The sequence below is a fragment of the Rutidosis leptorrhynchoides genome, chromosome 3, assembly GCF_046630445.1.
Source record: "Rutidosis leptorrhynchoides isolate AG116_Rl617_1_P2 chromosome 3, CSIRO_AGI_Rlap_v1, whole genome shotgun sequence".
Taxonomy (NCBI): domain Eukaryota; kingdom Viridiplantae; phylum Streptophyta; class Magnoliopsida; order Asterales; family Asteraceae; genus Rutidosis; species Rutidosis leptorrhynchoides.
In genome coordinates, this window is record NC_092335.1 from 481,375,589 (window position 1) to 481,394,489 (window position 18,901).

Here is an 18,901-nt window from a genome sequence, read left to right on the forward strand (position 1 = left end):
AATCAAAGGAGGCCCGAAGAAGGAACAAAGTGAACGACTTGCTCAGGGTCCAGAACTTTCAGGAGCCCAATTTTTTTTATATATAAAGACATAACGGAGATTTGAGAATCATGGGAATTAGGAAAACGCAACTGGAGCAGCTAATGGCAAAGCAAAATAGGTTCAAAAACAAAAATCAAAGGATCCAAGAAAAAAAAAAATCAAAGTCCACTAGCATTCTAGCAAGACCGAAAGGGCTCTTTTTTCACCTCGTTCTAGGTACTTAAATTCTCGAGACCGGTCCTGACGTTAATATTTTGAGTAGCCAGGAGGAAATTTCAAAAAATAAAAAAAATAAAAAATATCACATATTAAGGTGCTGTTTGTTTTTTAAGATGTTTTTGTCTAAAGATCTGCGAACCACGTCTGTAGAGAAGATATGACCTGAAAGTCTGTAAGTTGATACCAGAAGACTGTTTGTTTTTTTGCCTGCAAAATCTTTTTCTGAATTTATGAATTTATGTAATTTCAGTTAACTATTACGTAGTAGTAATTATTAACTTATATAGATAACAACATTTATTTAACATTTACAAGTATTCATATAATATTCAAAATTAATTAATTGTTATCACTATTATTTTATTTAAAGTAAAAATACTTTGACAAGGTTGTTAACGTTACACGTATTACACCTATCACCCACTATCAAGTATACTCTGTACAAGTTTCATCGGTTCATGAATCATTCCCAAGTTCTCATTTTCGTTCGTATCGAATTCAAAGTATATATCCCTCCTCTTTAATATTTTCATCTATCTCGAATTCTCGATATATATCTACCATCTCAATCCCCATCCTTCATTATATATCAATATTTCTTCATGTTCTTCATATCTAAAATCAAATGAGGAATTCTTTAATTTCTACCAAAATACCTTATTTTACATTAGTTTCATCCCCTATAGTTTACTTAATATAAATTGAAAAGTTAATGTGCGAAAGAAATTTATCAATTTGTTGCTGCCGGAGGTCATACCGTTGAAGGTGGTGCCGCCATCGGAGGTGGTGCAGCCGCCGAAGTGAGTAGGTTGGTGGGAATAGTTGGAAGAGATGATAATAAGGTTATCAGTGAACTAGTTACAAAAGAATAATGTAAGAGATAAAAATGTCTTAAGAAGTTGGAAGCTATATTTTAAAGCTTCAAATTTGCAGATGTTTAAAGCTCTTATTTTGTCTTATGTCTTCAGAAAAACAAACCGTCTTCAATGAAAACGTCTTCCCGCTCGCAGACATAAGATATAATAAGATTTTCAATATGAAAAACAAACAACACCTAAGTTAGATTGCCTACATCCAGATATTTTCCTGTTCATTCTCTCGGCTTGTCACTTTAGACAACATTGTAACGGGATATGGTGTGAGGTATTTTTAATAAAAAATTTCCACTTATGGTCCTCCACATATTTAGTATTGCAAAATTCTTTTGGTTTACTTTTAGACTATTTGCAATGCAGCGTGTTTGGGTGTTTGTTCAAGGAGGAGGCCCTAGCAAGCTAGTAATGAGGTGTATTGGAGGCACATTTTGGTGTTGTGCTCGATGTCATCACGAGGCGTAAGCATGTTAGCCATATTTGTGTTTTTCAATATTTTTTTAACCCATTTTGTATTCAAATTAATTTCAAACATAATTAATATTAATATTAATAATTTGAGCAAATCTCATTTACCGTTCACCAACACTAAGAATATTTTCATCCTTTCACGCTAAAAGATATTGGTATTTTCATAAATTCTCATGCCTTGAAAACCCTCTTCAGATCTAAAAAAAACTCCACCACCTGTTACAGCTTCAGGCATCTTCATCTTCACCACCTCTAATCCATCACACAAATAGTGATTCCGCCATCACAATCTCCATCTTCGGTCGGTGGTTCCGCCATCGCCGTCACCACCGTCTCCCGATCTATCAACAGCGGCCGTTGCTACATCCGACTCCTTCGCCGTCTCTGCCGCTACCACCTTTACCGCTGGTGCTACGGTATCCTCCTCCACCGGCGCCGCTGCTATTACCCCTATCGGCGCTGCTACCAGCACCTCTTCCGGCTTCTTCCAAGGTCTGCAACTATAAAAAAAAAAGGTGTTGTTTTTATCTTATTTTTTTTCCAAAATTTATAATGGACCCATAAAATCGTTGACTCTGATTTATGTGTTACCTTCAATTTAGGAACACACGAATTGGAGAAGGGAATTAGGGTTGTCGATCAAGACGTGTTAACATCAAAGATCTGCTCATTTTGCCTACTTAAAGAGTGGTAGTGGACCAACCAAGCGACAAATTTGGTTTTTATACCTCCACCTTCTTTTATATCAAACCATTTGTTAATCATTTATAATGCTTATATGTTGTTTTTTAGTATTGGTGTAAATCGTATAAGTATATAAGTATATGCATAGCATGTGGCATATTTTATTTGTAATAAGTTTAAGACAAAGGTCTGTGTAATGCTGCACTAACAATTGACCCGTATCAATCAGGCGACGAAGCCAAAGACACTAATAAAGGGGAACAACAGTAACCAATTACGTTAGTTAAGTCCTGTAAGTATTTGTTGTATCCTTATCATTCTTAAGTGGTATGTTTTGGCCCTTTTTAACTAAACTGATATATCATTGTTCACATTTTATGCTTGCTATTTATAAGGTTCATTCGTACGGCTATATTTGCAGTTTCCAATTTGGATTTGGTAGGTTCCTCTCTCGATACTGTATGCGGTTCATCGAACGAGTCATCTAGCCGTCTTAGTTCTGAAGGTACATAATATTCTACTCAATTCGTATATACATTCAGCCCTAATAGTTATTATTTTAGTTATAACGGATGACAGGTACCTATGTATAAATTCATGTATATATAGGGAATACGCATTATTTATATACACATATATGCTTTATACTCTGCATCAAAAGAACTATGCTTTATACTCCTGCATCAAAAGAACTGAAAAAGAAACAAGAGAAGTGCTTTAGCATAGGTCTCTTTTACGCCTGTTCCAACTGGATCGCGTATCTTAACTAACCTTGAAAGGTATCCGCAATCAGATGCCCGTGGTAAATGCTTTAGCATATTTGTGTTTACTGTTTTGGAATGTTATTTTCTTACCTCTCATAAATTTGTTGTTAAATGTAGTTTATGTTCCAAATTCGGCCTCTACAGTTGTAACCTTCAAAACATCGCCACAATTTGAATAACCCAAGGATTCAACAATATAAGTCGCAAGTCGGCCCAAAATATTCTCAAAAAGACTACTGCTACAAATGCCAGTTGACCACTTGTTCAAGCAGTCGTCGTCCACCTGCTAGATCGACAAACGAACCACCATAATGTAAGCATTTCTTTAATAGATCTTTTTTAGCTATGTATTTGATATAGGAAGCAGAAAGTAATCGACATACCTGGGTCAGTAAAATAATTGAACAACTTAAAAAATGCCATCTTCAACATGTTAATAACTTCCACTTATTAAAAGCGTATATATGAGTCAAAACATATTCGTTTGACTGAAATGGGTCATAATTTCGTATTTCAACTCAGATATATTTAAAACTTTTTTTCTAGAAACCAAAACGTTCAAACTCACTTAGATCAACATATGGGATATGCCCACGTTTATTGTTATTTATTTTGATACCCATGAGCTCAAACGTGTTAACTTTCCAAATAGCTCAAACGTGTTAACTTAGATCGACATTGGAAACATAAGGTGTACTTCATATCTATATCTATATTATTCATATAAATACTAGCAATAAACATTCAGGAAACGCTGAGCTAAATGGAACGCATGCAACATACTGTTACTTGAACCAGAACATCGAAGAGTTTCACCAAACGATCAATGAGTAAGGAAACTAATATAAATTATTTCCAAATTTTTACTTATAAATAAATCACTCAATGAATTACACATACAGATACATGAGAATATTTGCACACCACACTTCATTTGTGATCAACAAAAGAAAAGAAATAGGTATCTATTGGCTACAATAACTGCACAAAAACCAGAAAACCACGAGGCCAGCTGACTTCTATAATAAAAAAATTTCAACAACTAATACAACTAACAGACTAAAAAAAAAAAAAAAAAAGTTCTGCAGTGTATATGCTCAGGATCGATCACGAAATCCAAACCAAAAGAAAGTGGTATTACTTAATGTGTGCAGAATGCAGGAGGCAATTCTTATGTTGCGAGCGCGGTTCTTCATATTGGTATTACCTCTGCAGCAAAATACATTGGTCACAATAATGTAAGTGTTTCTTTAATAATCTTTCTTACAACATTGGTTATTCGTCCAATCGTTTTAACCTAACAATGTCATTTAATTGTTTCACTAATTTAGCAATAATGTTACTTTTAAGACTTCTCATCTTACACTTATATATATACTTTGAATCTCATAAGATATACGTACTGTTTAAAAGTACGAGGATTGAGGAATAACACCTAGAATGTGTCTTTAAGTACATCAGGAAATTAGACATTTTACCAAATACGTTAACATTTGCTGTTGGCGTGTTACTTATACTGCATACAACATACTATTCGTTGAGTCTGTTTATATGTTGTCAAAATCATACAAGTATGGCATGTTGGATATTTAGTGGATGGGGTTATCTTGCTTCTTCAATGGTTTGTGGTCATTCAACTTGAGTTTAGTGATTGATAAGTTTTGGTAATATGGGTTTTTACCCGTTAAAAAAAATACAAATATGGGTTTTGTCCATGCTCATATGTAGCCGATGCAACCAAAAAGGAGAAGCGTGTTGCAACTTAGAACTAAGAGCGCCTCTACTTCAGTTCCTCCTTTTACGAGGGGTTGGATCCATCCTCTACTTGAGAGTTACATCCATTTAATGATCAACATGTTCCGAATGCTAATTATTTGCAATGCTTTTGCTTCTAAAGTCACTCCTTTTAGAATTACAGTTTGTGGAATTTTTTCAGGTACCTAAAACATACAAAGCCTTCTCCAAAAACAGATGATGCTCCGGTTTCCAAAGAAGAAAGACTTGAGAAGAACGCAATGCCAAAAGTTTCATGACCATGGTGATGTGTAAGCGAATTACGATGTATCCATGAAAATAGATTACAAAAAGTAGCCAATTGTGCGTACATATATCTTTTATGAATGCCTTTCAAGGTGGCCGCCGCAACGGGCGGTTGGCCACCTGCTTGTATATACTTTTAAAATCAACTAAACACATGTTCTATATCTGTATGATATGCTAACTTAATGATTTAAAACATTTGAGCAAAAGTGGGTTACTATTGATGAATAGTAGCCCACTCTCATGCTTAGAGGAGTTGTACGTCCCGCTTAAATCGTCGTACCCACTAGCACCCTTTACTAAAAAAATGTCAAACAACCCAAACTCCAAGGGATAAAGTGAAACTTACATATTTCTAAATAAAAATACTTAAAAAAAAACTCACCCAAATCTTCAACGGACCACATCTTCTCGCTCGTCATGCGTTAAATTTTTCTGAAACCACGGTTCAACTCGAAATAATTTTATGAACACAACGCAACCTATGCGCAAAATGGACGTTTTTCAAAAACGCTAAATATCTCGGACTATTATTCATACACTTTTTTTTTTAATATTATGTTTTCCTTTAGTGTCCGTTCTGGCCTTCCGTTGCGAAGCGCGGGGCTCATTTACTAGTTTAATACAACACTCAAGACATTCCCATTACCTTTTTCTCACTACTTCCTTTTTTTATTACTACATTTGACACGTCAGCAACATCCCCCTACAACCTAAATATAAATGGTCTTAGCTACAACCTCCAGTTTGTTGCAGGAATATATCTTTCATAAAAAATAACTAATTAAAAGTTTATAATTTAGTTTGTTAGCTCTACAAATTCAAAACTCACCAACAACATATCTTGAGATTGCCTAAGATAGAATCGAAACGGTTACGTAATAACCGAATTAGACTGCGTACATCTAGGTAAAAAAACACCAGCCTTCTCGAACAGTTTAAACAGCAAAAGGTTTATCCGTTGTATCCTTGCCAATTGTGGCTTACTTTCTTGCTTAAAATAACTTTAACTAAAGAAAATATAATACATTAAAATCGAACATGTGAAATTAATTACTCCGTATTATTTTGAACCTTAGAAAATAATAATAATACTGGCTCAGGTTGAATGTGGAATGGGGTCAAAATGATTGTAACTTTGGCAGCTTTGAAGCATGCAAATTCCAAGTTTCAAGAGCTATAGAATCTCCAACTTTCAAGACCTATAAAAGTTAGTAGTAGTAAAAGTCTCCTTACCATTTGAGAGAGTGAGAATCAAGTTAGGTGGCAACAATATATACAATAATATGATCATAGCCACATGCAAATTTAATTGCTTTGGCACTTGAATTTGAAGGACCATTTTCAGAAATACACATACATTCAAATTCTAAATTAAGACTGACTGTATATTCATTTGGGTGGCTAAACTTGATGGCCGATGGTGAAAGCAAAGCAATGAGCTTTTCCCTTTTTAATGTATCCCAATCCCATCTCTCTTTGCCTTCATTTCCCACATAAACTCAAGTTTAGTCTTTCACTCACCTCCAAAACTCTTTCCATTTTTCACCACTCAAACACTTTAGTACTTTTAGTCTTTTAGATGCAAGAACAAAGGGTAGAATTGGAATTTCATCCTCATCATCAACAACAACAAGATGATGAAAATGAAGAGATGCCACTTCCCATCAAGAGCACATATGGACACAATAATCACACTGACCCATTATCACTACACCATCATCATCACCACCACAAACCACCGCGTGTTGATCATGTATCCACCACCATATCACCACCACCACCACCACCACCCTCATCTTCCATGGAAGACAACAAGAGAATGATGATGATCAAAGTTGTAAAGAACAAAGAATGTCTCAGGAACCATGCAGCTTCTATTGGTGGAAAAGCAACAGATAAATGTGGTGAGTTTATGACCTGTGGTGAAGATGGTTTTACCAAAATTGCCATCTCTAGGCTCGCTTAAATTTCTTTTCAGCATGATTTATATATATTATGTGCATATTTAGCTACTTCGTCACCACACAATTTGCAGGCATAATCATCGAGTTGAAGTCATCTACAGATCACATGCTAAAATTGTAGGAAATATAGTTACGAAACTGATTACAAACAAATTATAGGATTAACCCGTAAACAAATAAAGAATGCTTTCAAGGTTTCAAGGATTCCTCCGGGCAGCGATGGGGAGGGGTTATTATTGCTGCATCGACATAGTCGAAACGGGAGATGATCGCAACGGGTGGTTTAGTCCCCCCAATCGCTGTCCAAAAAAAAAATGAACTAAGAAATCAAACCATATTCAGAATGGAACCAGGCATGTGTTTAACACAATTCTCTTAAACAGATTCTCCGTCTGTTCCCAGGTACACCGATCCGAGTCAGCATACTGTCGGACTTGAACACTTGTCTCAAAATAACCGGAATGGGATGGGAAGACCTATGTTGTGGTTGAGATAATGGAGAATCCGCGTGTTGATTGGTTCTCGCTTTTAGTGTGTTGTGTGTGTTCTTCAAATTTTTAGAGAGCACATTCTTTTCCATATTGGTTATATATTGAGATTGTGAAAATTAAATTTGTAAATGGCCATCAATATGTAGTATAAACCGCATTAAAAATCTTTTATCTTTCATAACTTAAAAGGTAAAATGAGAAGTCTCCAAAATCAATTCTCATTCAATTAATCATTATTTTCCAACAAAAATTACTTTATCAAGTTATACAAATACTTTATTTATTCATCACAATTCATAAACAGATCATCGTGATGCATATGTTTTAGGACCAAATTGCGACCCTGTAATCGCCAGGAGTAGTAGAAAAGAAATTATCGCCAGTAAGAGAAGTCACCAATTAAATCGTGCAATAAACAATTTGCCTTCATCCAAATCCGTTGTTACAGGTAACCTTATGAAATATTGGTGTTCTGTATATATATTTTACCATTCTTTGGTGTGTTAACAAATACTAACATATAACTTCATGTGTAGATGAAAACTATAAACAACAAAGTTGTAATAAACGCCCTTATTATGCAACTCTATCTGCCAGTGAATCCTTCACAAAGAAGAACAGTCATCCATATTGTCATGTTGTCCCACCAATATTGTACTTTCCAGCTCACTACATTTACATATCACATACACATTTGTATCAGAACTCTGTATCATCAACAGGTAACTAAAAACTCATTGCCTATGTTTAGTTTCTTTAAGTATATTTGTCATTGCGTAACACGTGTAGTTTAACTCTATATAGGCGTTTATTCAAGTCACATGTCATTCCCATGGTGTTATTATCCAGCACCAATTACTCCTCCTGGTAATATCAACTACAAGTTTCAAATAATTGCAACAAATTTGTCTTATCAGCTTATCATTTGCTCAATATAGTAAATTGATCCTTTTTTTTTCAAATTACTACTCCCTCCTTCCAAATCTAAACAATATAACTTTTCTAGTTTTCCCAAATTGATTTTTCACTTCAATAAATAGACAAAAATAAATAGATAATGTTTACATGTAAGACAAAAGTTAGATAAAAAGTAAAGGGTAAAACAATAAAGTAACAAAAAGTGTAGTATGATAATAATAACATATAATTATTTTGTGTGTTTTTTTGTCTTTAAACAATAAAAAAAACTGGGACGGAAAGAGTAATAATGAGCAATCTACACGCTCGACGTTGAGAGTGCAATATATTATATAAATTTCCTTTAACTTTATTAAGTTTACTTTTGTTTTCATCGTTGTTATCTACAGCTCTTGGATGGGTTAATAATTTAGCAAAAGAGGCTAGAAGGTCGAGAATGTCAAAACTCGACGAACGAAAAAGAGCAAAAATAAATCCAATTAGTAGTACACCATCATTGATCCCAACCCTTCGAGCATCAACTTCATCGAACAGTTTAACTAATTTAGATCCTCCAACAGTTTCATGGAATCCTCAAAGTCATTTATTTAAAGGTAACACTTACAGTAAACACATTGAATATTGTTTTATAAGTATATGGTAAGACTTTGATGTGGTACAACCATGTTACTTATTATCACAGCAGAATATTGATAACTTACTATTAATACTAATAAATGTGCAGAAGCGAGAAAAAGGAGATCAGCTTATCTACATAACCGCCGTAGTAACAGTAAACGTCATATGAGCATAGTAACTCAACCGGTCCCCTTTAACATCGATGAAACCACACAATCTAACATTCAAAGGCAAGAGATACATGGCATCTCATCAGGTTGCAATGATTCTATCAGCTACATTCTTATTTTAAAATATTGAAAAAATGTAAAAGGTAGAAGGTTTTCCCTATTCGGGCTACCCTGGAGGGCGAGTAATTCGACCTCATACTCTGATTTACGCAGCCCAGCAAAATTACTCCCTGACTATTTCCAATCCAACCTTTCCCTGGCCACCTCAATATATTCGTCCTAGACAAGATTCGAACCTGAGACCTCTTGTAAGGAACTCGGGGCCCTAACCATTGAGCTTTGTGATGGTTATTGTATATGACCTATATATATATAATAAATTATTTTTTAATTTACAATTACAGAATATGTTGATGAAGGAGATGCAAATTACACTTGTGCAGCATGTGGTGCAATGTTGTGGTATCAAGAGACACTTCGTGGTAAAACTACTAAAGGACTCCCAGGATCTTTCTCACTTTGTTGTCTCAAAGGAAAGATTGTGTTACCCCTTTTTAATAGACCACCGCCAAAGTTGTTACTCGATCTATATACTAATAATCACCCAATGAGTAAACATTTTATTGAAAATATTCGACAATACAATATGATCTTCTCATTTACATCTATGGGTGGAAACATTCACACAAAGTTGAACAAAGGTAGAGGTCCGTATACTTTTCGTATTCGTGGACAGAATTGTCATAAATACGGAGGTTTGGTTCCTATTCATGGATCAACACCTAAATTCTCCCAACTCTACATTTATGACACTTCAAACGAAGTGCAAAACAGAAAAAAATCAATCGGGTACCATCCTCCTGTTGGTGTGATTAATATTTTTTACCATATATTATATATATATATATATATATATATATATATATATATATGGAGAGGATCCAGTGAGAACTTTTTTAGTGTGAGAATTCTAGGAAGTCCAAAAAACACCTAAATACACTTAAATTCGAGCAAAAAAAGAGGAATTCGAGCAAAAATACAAAACACGGACGAACAAAAATTTCATAGTCGAGCAAAAAAAAAAAATTTTTTATTTCGAAAAAAAATGTAGAACCATTTTTTGTTCGAATATCAAAATTTTTGTTCGACTACCTATATGTTCTACATTTTTGCGTTCGAATTTCAAAAATGTAGAACACATTTTTTGTTCGAATATCAAATTTTTGTTCGTCCTTCTTTTTTTTTGTTCGACTTTCTCCATTTTTGCTCGACTATCAGGTTTTTTGCTCGTCCGTGTCCTATTTTTTGCTCGAATATGGAGTTTTTTGCTCGAATATGGAGTTTTTTGCTCGAATTTCCCATTTTTGCTCGAATTTCAGTGTATTTTTGAGTTCTCAGTGTTCTCACACAAAAAAAGTTCTCATTTGATCCCTCTACTGTATGTATGTATGTATGTATGTATGTATGTATGTATGTATGTATGTATGTATGTATGTATGTATGTATGTATGTATGTATGTATGTATGTATGTATGTATGTATGTATGTATGTATGTATGTATGTATGTATGTATGTATGTATGTATGTATGTATGTATGTATGTATGTATGTATGTATGTATGTATGTATGTATGTATGTATGTATGTATGTATGTATGTATGTATGTATGTATGTATTCTAAACATATTATAACTGAACTTCTTATGTTTTCAACATCATTCATGCCCAGGAGTTCACACAGAATTCGAGGACGCACAACAAACAACTTGCTTGACGTAGGCCTAATTGCACAAATTATGGATCTTTTGAACGAATGCAATCCTCTTGTCAAGTTGTTTAGAATAGCTCGTGACCGATTTGAAGGTAACCCAACCAGTAAGTTTAAAATAAGATTGATAGCTCGAAGGACACAAGATGGGCGAATTTACAACCTCCCAACAGTAGACGAGATCGGCGCTTTAATTGTTGGTGATATAGACATGTCGTTTGATAAGAGGGATATATTAATCGAGAGCCATGATCGAAAATTACATCGTATAAGTGAACTTCACGAGCAATATCTTGCTCTTCAATATCCATTAATATTTGCTTACGCAGAAGATGGATATAGACCTGATATATATCACAGGGATGCTGATGAGGGAACTTCACGAAAGAAGAAACGTGTTACAATGCGTGAATTTTTTGCTTATAAGATTCAAGAAAGAGATCATCCATCTCTATTACACAGTGCCCGTAAACTGTACCAACAGTTCTTAGTGGATGCATACACCATGGTTGAGTCTGAAAGAATATCATATATACGCAACAATCAGAACATTCTAAGATGTGATTCTCTGAGAAACCTGACAAACGCTTCTAATCTAGGCAATAACGACATCAGCCTATTAGGGAACCGGATGAAACTGCCGTCTTCATTTACGGGAAGTGCTAGGTATATGTTTGAAAAATATCGTGATGCCATGGCCTTGTGTAGAACTTTTGGTTATCCTGATTTGTTCCTCACGTTCACTTGCAATCCGAAGTGGCCGGAAATAAGACGGATCTTGAAAGATACTAACTTGAAACCGGAGGACAAACCGACTTATTTGGCAAGAATGTACAAGATCAAACTAGATCGGCTTATGAATGACATCAAGAAAAACAAGATTTTTGGAAAGATCCAAGCGCGTATGTGATTCTCCTACTCTTTTCATTGATCATATTTTGTCACTGATTATACTATATCACACATAGTAGCATTTAATTGCAAACCATAGTCCCACATTCGAAGTTGAAAGAACTTTATGTATGCATATAAGTACTTCGGAACATTTTTGTATCAACAAGTGGTTTTAGAGTACTAGAGAACTTATTAACTGTTGCTCTAAAAGTGATCCTAAAAACATCTATAAAACAAATAAGATTACTGTCCACGTAAGAAATTAATGATAGTTTTTGAAACATAAACTACTACATTGTGAATGGTTAGGCAGTCAGCTTTTGCTCATATAGTCAAACATACCACCAGTAACATACCAAAAACCCCTCTAAGAATTCATGTCTCATCAGATAAGATATATCATTATTTTTCTACCTTTACGAAAACGCGGCAAGGAATGTACTTATGCATATGTAATGTTATAATTTATATTGGGGCTATTATAATTTATTGTTTTTGCAGAGGTTTACAGGATTGAATTTCAAAAGCATGGTCTACCGCATTCTCACATATGTCTTTTCCTTGATGAAAAGGACAAGATGCCGGAAGTAGAGGCTGTAGATTCATATATTTGTGCTGAAATACCCGATAAAAATTCTGACCCAGAGTTATATCAACTTGTCGGTGATTTAATGATACATGGTCCATGTGGAGAAAAAAATCCCAAATGCCCCTGCACCGACCTTGAAAAAAGATGCGCAAAATATTTTCCTAAGCCTTTTTCAGAGAACACATGTGTTGATAAAGAAGGTTATCCAATCTATAGGCGTAGGGATGATGGCAGAACTGTAAATAAACTTGGTCATGATTTGGATAATAGAAATGTTGTTCCGTATAATCCATTACTGCTAAAAAAGTACCAAGCTCATCTCAATGTTGAATGGTGCAATCAAGTGAGTTCAATTAGGTATCTATTCAAGCTTGTAAACAAAGGCAATGATCGAGTTACTGCCGGTGTATGTGATGAAGAAACGGATGAAATAAAAGAATACTATGATTGTCGGTATGAGTCTTATTGCCTTTCTTAATTGTTTATTGACAATTAAGATGTATATTTGATGTCTATAACAAATATGTTCATATGATTGTAGGTATGTATCTTCTTGTGAGGCAGTATGGAGAATGTTATCTTTTGATATACATCATAGCATACCAGCTGTTGTTCGGCTCCTTTTTCACCTACATGGTGAACAATCGGTTGTTTTCGATGAAGAAGAGTTGCTTGATAATGTTCTTAACAAACCTTCAGTCAACACTTCTATGTTTTTAGAATGGATGAAATGCAACAAAGTTAACGAAGAAGCTCGGCAATTAACATACGTTGAGTTCCCTTCGAAGTTTGTATGGCAGAAAAAAGAAAGGGTTTGGACTAGGAGAAAACGGAGTGGTGGTGCAATTGGTCGGATTCATCATGTTTCTCCATCAGCAGGAGAGCTGTTTTATCTGAGGATTCTGTTGAATAAAGTTAGAGGTCCAACTTCCTATGAAGACATTCGCACAGTAAATCATAAGGTTTGTCTTACTTTTAAAGATGCATCCTATGAAATGGGGTTATTAGACGATGATCAAGAATACATTGACGGAATTAAAGAGGCGAGCACATGGGGTTCAGGACCTTTTTTAAGACGGTTATTTGCTCAGTTACTGCTATCCAACAGTTTAAGTAGACCAGAGGTTGTTTACGAAAAGACTTTCGAGTTACTATCCACTGACTTATATCATCAAGAAAGAAGGATAAATCGTACACCAGGTTTCATATTATTATTACTAATCTAAATAAATTGATATCTTGAAACTGTTCAAATTTAATTCCTATTTGATAGTAAGTTACCTAAAGTGTATAATCATCCAAAAGCTGTGCAAAAATCCATATGTTTCTCACCGTTTCATAGTACAAACTTTCATATCAATTAGCCAAAATGTGTACAAATATAACATGTTTATAGTTGGTTTATTATGATTCCACAAAATTTCGTATGTTTCAACCAGTCTATGCTTCTCACATTTTCACATCTACATAGTCCACACTCGAATAGATTGACTCAACATAGTACATCTATTAAGTACAGAAGAAACAAAAGTGGAATCATAATTAACCAACTATAAACTTATTAAATATGAGGACTTTTTTTTGTAATTGTTTCGCATTCACCTTCAAGTATGAATTGCCGAGTATTTATACAATGATGTATAAATGACTTTTTTACGAGCCCTTATCTATTGTAATTGTTTTCATCTCTTATACGCATTTTTTTTTAATTATATATACATATACATTCTCACTTTCTCACAAATGGGTGTAATGCAGGTGTTGATATAAGCCCGGATGACGTACAAAACATTACTTTAAACAAGATTGAGAAAATACTACAAAGAAATAGTAGTACACTAAAGAAATATAGTATGCCGTACCCATCTACAGCTTTTTCCAACCAGTCTAGAAATCTGTTGATTGTAGATGAGCTATCATATGACAAGTCTGTACTAGCAGCTGAACATGCTGATCTAAAATGCAAATTAACCAATGAGCAAAGACATGCATACGACACTATTTTAAATGCGGTTAATGAAGATCGAGGTGGTGTTTTTTTCTTGTATGGTTATGGTGGTACTGGTAAAACTTTTGTTTGGAAGACTTTGTCAGCGGCTTTACGAAGTAAAGGGGAGATTGTTTTAAATGTGGCATCGAGTGGAATTGCAGCCCTTTTGTTAAGCGGTGGACGCACGGCTCATTCACGCTTTGCTATACCAATTAACCCTACGGAAGAGTCATTTTGTTGTATTTCCCCCAACAGTCACTTGGCAGAGTTGATACAAAAAGCAAAGCTTATAATATGGGATGAGGCGACTATGGTGCATAGGCATTGCATTGAAACGCTCGACCGTTCATTACGTGATATATGTCGTCATATTAACAGTAATAGCATGGATACCTCATTTGGGGGTAAAGTGGTAGTATTTGGTGGTGATTTTCGACAAGTTTTACCCGTCACTCCTCAAGGAAAAAGAGAGGATACTGTTGGTGCGTCACTCAATTCTTCTTATATCTGGAGTCATGTTACAGTTCTTAAACTTACAGTTAACATGAGGCTTGGTAGAGGTACATCTGACAGTGCGACCCACGATACAAAATCGTTTGCTAATTGGGTATTAAATATTGGTAATGGAACTTTGGGGGAGTCAGAGAATGGAGAATCTGATGTGCACATGCCTGACGACATTTTAATTCGTGATGTTGAAGATCCGATTGGTTCACTTATTGCAGCTATTTATCCCGACTTTATTGAGAACCTGGGTAACCCAGATTACTATCAAGACCGCGCTATTTTAGCACCGACGCATGACGATGTAAACGTAATTAATGATCGCATGATGAACTTTCTTGATGGTGAGGAGCAGGTTTTCTTAAGCTCGGACAGCATTTGTCAGTCGGAAAAAGATGCAGGTTTTAACAACGAATTGTACACTTCAGATTTTCTAAATAGCATCCAGGTCAGCGGCCTACCTAAGCATAGACTAATACTAAAAGTTGGTGTTCCTGTGATGGTACTTCGTAATGTTGATCAATCATCTGGTTTGTGCAATGGTACAAGATTGCAGATTACAGAGCTTGGTGATAAAATGATACAGGCGAAAATCTTAACTGGTACACATGTGGGAACAATAACTTGTGTCCCACGCATGTTAATTGTCCCTTCGGATAAAAGAATACCCTTTAGGTTTCAAAGAAGGCAGTATCCGTTGTCTGTTTGCTTTGCAATGACTATCAATAAGAGCCAGGGACAATCGCTTTCTCATGTTGGTTTGTTTCTGCAACGACCAGTTTTCACTCATGGTCAACTATATGTCGCACTTTCTAGAGTTAGAAGCAAAAGTGGCTTAAAGGTTCTAATTGTAAACAATGATAAGAAGACCGAAAATTTAACAAAGAACGTTGTTTACAAAGAAGTGTTGCAATATTTGTAGAGTATTATAAGCTCCAAACCCTTCAAGAATCTTCATTATTTACTTCTTCACAAGTCTGAAGGTATTTTCCGCATCATCTTAATATATATGTGTTTTTTTATTGTGACATAACAACCTAAAATTATAGTAGAGAAAATTGCGTGGTTGGTCCCTGTGGTTTACATGAAATGGGGTGTTTGGTCCCTGAACTTCATTTTCGGGGTTGTTGGTCCCCGAGGTTTTCAAAACGCGTGTGGTTGGTCCCTGACACGGACCAAATACACCTGTTTTGAACTTTCATTTTCGGGGTGGTTGGTCCCTGTCAGGGACCAACCACGCGCGTTTTGAAAACCACAGGGACCAACAACCCCGAAAATGAAGTTCAGGGACCAAACACCCCATTTCATGTAAGCCACAGGGACCAACCGTGCAATTTTCTCATTATAGTATTATAGTATAATACTGTAGTATAATGTAATGGATATAATAAACCTGTTATTTTTTAGGAAATATATGTCGTAATACAATAAATATGTAAAATATGTTTAATGTCAATTTCTTTATATTGTAGAAATATTTCCATTGTTATCTTATGTATTCGTTGACCTTACTTATGTTAAGATTTGTTTATGTTACAAACCTATAATGTCATCAATATTTATATCTTCTGTATTCATTAATTGTTATTGTTTATGTTATAGATCTGTTATAGGCTTTTTGTCATTATTATTTATGGTATAAATACATCATTACTATGTATACTCTCTACTATACTCATCTATCACCTACATATTCATATTCTACTTCAGGTTTGATGTCTTTGAGCTGCTTATTTCAACCTGGACATCATTTGGAGCTGCATCTTTTAGAAGTGTCCTTCAGACCATGTCGATAATGTTTCTTGGTCCAGCCAGGCTTGTCTTTCAAACAATGTAGATAATCTTTCAAATTGTTCAAGCAATCGGTTGTGTATTTTGTTTCATGGACCAGATAGACTTGTGTATTTGGGTAGGTTGTATTAAAGGAAAAAAAGGTTGTGTCATGGACCAGCTAGACTTGGGTATTTGGGTAGGTTGTCTTTTGTTTCATGGGCCAGCTAGACTTGTGTATTTGGGTAGTATGTAATGAGCTCGGACTTTATATGAGCTTGCATTACAGACTTTATATAAACGCGAGTCAGTTGATATGAATTAGGGACTTAATGCACCAACAGCCATGATGAATCCCATATCAAAACGAATTAAGTTTTTGATCCAGTATAACATTAGTGCTTCAATCATCGTTACATACTTTGTCTTAGGTTGTTCCGACATTCAAGTATTCATGGGCCTACTGTTACATTTTCACGTATAACCCTATATATAATTTCACGTATAACCCTATATATAATTTCTATTTCTTCTTTTAAATATGTACTTTCATCTTCTTTCTTTCTTTACATGCACAAACATGCTGCCGATTGTATATGTCTTCTATCAAATCATGTCTTTCGACGCCCATGAATCATTCATTGACGTGTCTTACAGATGTCTCATCTGAAAAACAGCGCACTCCACAAGTTGGCTCCATCAACAAGAAACCGAACTCTCCCATAATGAATTTGAGATCTCGCCCATCTAGCTTACATTTAACGCTTTTATCTGAATCGTTTACCCAATCTTGTATATAGCCACGCGTGACTTGAAAATAAAAACAAAATTCTCTCACGCGATGTGGGTAAACAAAATCGTCTAGTTCGACCAGGGTTTTCAATCTTACCGTTCGAACTTTTATAATACGGTGTTGCGTGCCAAAGGTAACAATCGTTCACGAATTAAACACGCACCAGTGCGAATGGGTTGATTGGTTGCATATTCTTTAGATCTGCGAGTGAATCATGAGATATGTGGTGAAGTTACAGTGTTACCAGCCTAACTTTATTTAGGCAATAAACGTTATTCAAACAGAATATGAAAAGTCAGAAAATCCGGAGGTTATCCAAACAACATCCACTACTGGAAAAATGATTTTTTCGGATGATAAATCCGGACGACTAGTCGTCCCAGAAAGTTTTCCCGGACGGCACATCGTCCGGGATGTGTCGTCCAGAAAGGTTTGTCCCAGAAAGTTTTTCGGGACGGCAAGTTTTTTTCCCCGGACATGAAGGTGGGGCATGTAACATCCCGCCTTTTTCCGTTTACTTTCCGTTTATTTATTTAAAGTCCGTTATATGATTATAACATCTTTCGTTAAAACGCGTTTTAAAATTTTTTGTTTAGGTAATCCGTTTGGTTAATACACGCACCCGCTTCAAACTTGAGGGACCAATGTTGTCACTTGACCAAACTCATGACTAGGTCAAAGAGTCAACATCCATCTCCTCCATTCATTATCCATTTCCTTTTTCCTTTTTCTTAATACTTTCATCTTTTCTCTCAAAACTCCAAATCAAAGATTCATCATCCATTTTCAATCTAGCAATCAAACATCAAAACAAATTACATATTTGGAATCCTTGCATCTTCCTATTCAATTCTATACCGATTTCATCAAGTTTGGGTAACTTTCTAAAATCACTAGATTCTTTGTTCTTGATGTTTTTAACTTATAAAAGTGTTAATTAGTGTCTATGGCTCAAGTATAACATGAATATATGATTTGTATGCTTGTTCTTGTTATTTTGATGTAACTAGCTTAAACTTGAAATGAGTGTGTTTGATCTTGAGATTTGGTTGCTTAAATGTTGTTAGATGTTAAAAGTGAATGTATTAAATGTGTTACTAGCATCACTAGCTTCAATTTGATGTGTAGGTTGATTAAGAACACTTCATTAAAATGATTATTGATTTTGGGTTAGGGTTTGATAGAAGTAAAATGGAATTTAAATGCATTGAATGCTTTGCAAGGTTAATTGTAAGTGTTTATTAGCATTGTATGCATGATTACCTATAAAATGGCGTATTATATGTGTGCATTTAATTCCCGAATCATCAAAGTGCATTTATGAACTTGAAAGCA

General features: G+C 35.0%; 1 protein-coding gene and 1 long non-coding RNA gene across 10 annotated transcripts; both read left to right on the top strand.

Annotated features, from left to right (window-relative positions):
• Nucleotides 1-1,685: 1,685 nt before the first annotated feature.
• On the top strand, nucleotides 1,686-5,223 carry LOC139902876 (uncharacterized). 9 transcript variants are annotated; one of them, XR_011777764.1, is made up of 8 exons: nucleotides 1,687-2,119; nucleotides 2,207-2,322; nucleotides 2,518-2,580; nucleotides 2,710-3,090; nucleotides 3,170-3,365; nucleotides 3,801-3,882; nucleotides 4,207-4,290; nucleotides 4,989-5,223. It is a non-coding gene; the product is annotated as an uncharacterized lncRNA (long non-coding RNA). The 9 variants fall into 9 exon arrangements; XR_011777766.1 differs by having other exon boundaries at nucleotides 2,710-2,793; nucleotides 2,868-3,365; XR_011777765.1 differs by having other exon boundaries at nucleotides 1,688-2,119; nucleotides 2,710-2,793; nucleotides 2,898-3,365.
• Nucleotides 5,224-6,674: 1,451 nt separating this feature from the next.
• On the top strand, nucleotides 6,675-15,925 carry LOC139901710 (uncharacterized). Its single transcript, XM_071884389.1, has 11 exons — nucleotides 6,675-6,999; nucleotides 7,855-7,998; nucleotides 8,087-8,272; nucleotides 8,355-8,417; nucleotides 8,858-9,061; nucleotides 9,193-9,342; nucleotides 9,661-10,105; nucleotides 10,988-11,928; nucleotides 12,422-12,962; nucleotides 13,051-13,709; nucleotides 14,268-15,925. Exons 1-11 carry the CDS (start codon nucleotides 6,675-6,677, stop codon nucleotides 15,923-15,925), a joined length of 5,316 nt encoding a protein of 1,771 aa, XP_071740490.1.
• The last annotated feature ends 2,976 nt before the right edge of the window (nucleotides 15,926-18,901 follow it).

Excerpts from the sequence above, each read along its gene's own strand:
- LOC139901710 (XM_071884389.1), top strand. The coding sequence starts at position 6,675 with ATGCAAGAACAAAGGGTAGAATTGGAATTTCATCCTCATCATCAACAA. Across the intron at positions 7,000-7,854 it reads AAAAGCAACAGATAAATGTG|ATCATCGTGATGCATATGTT; the intron begins GTGAGTTTATGA and ends ATTCATAAACAG. Across the intron at positions 9,062-9,192 it reads TCAAAGTCATTTATTTAAAG|AAGCGAGAAAAAGGAGATCA; the intron begins GTAACACTTACA and ends ATAAATGTGCAG.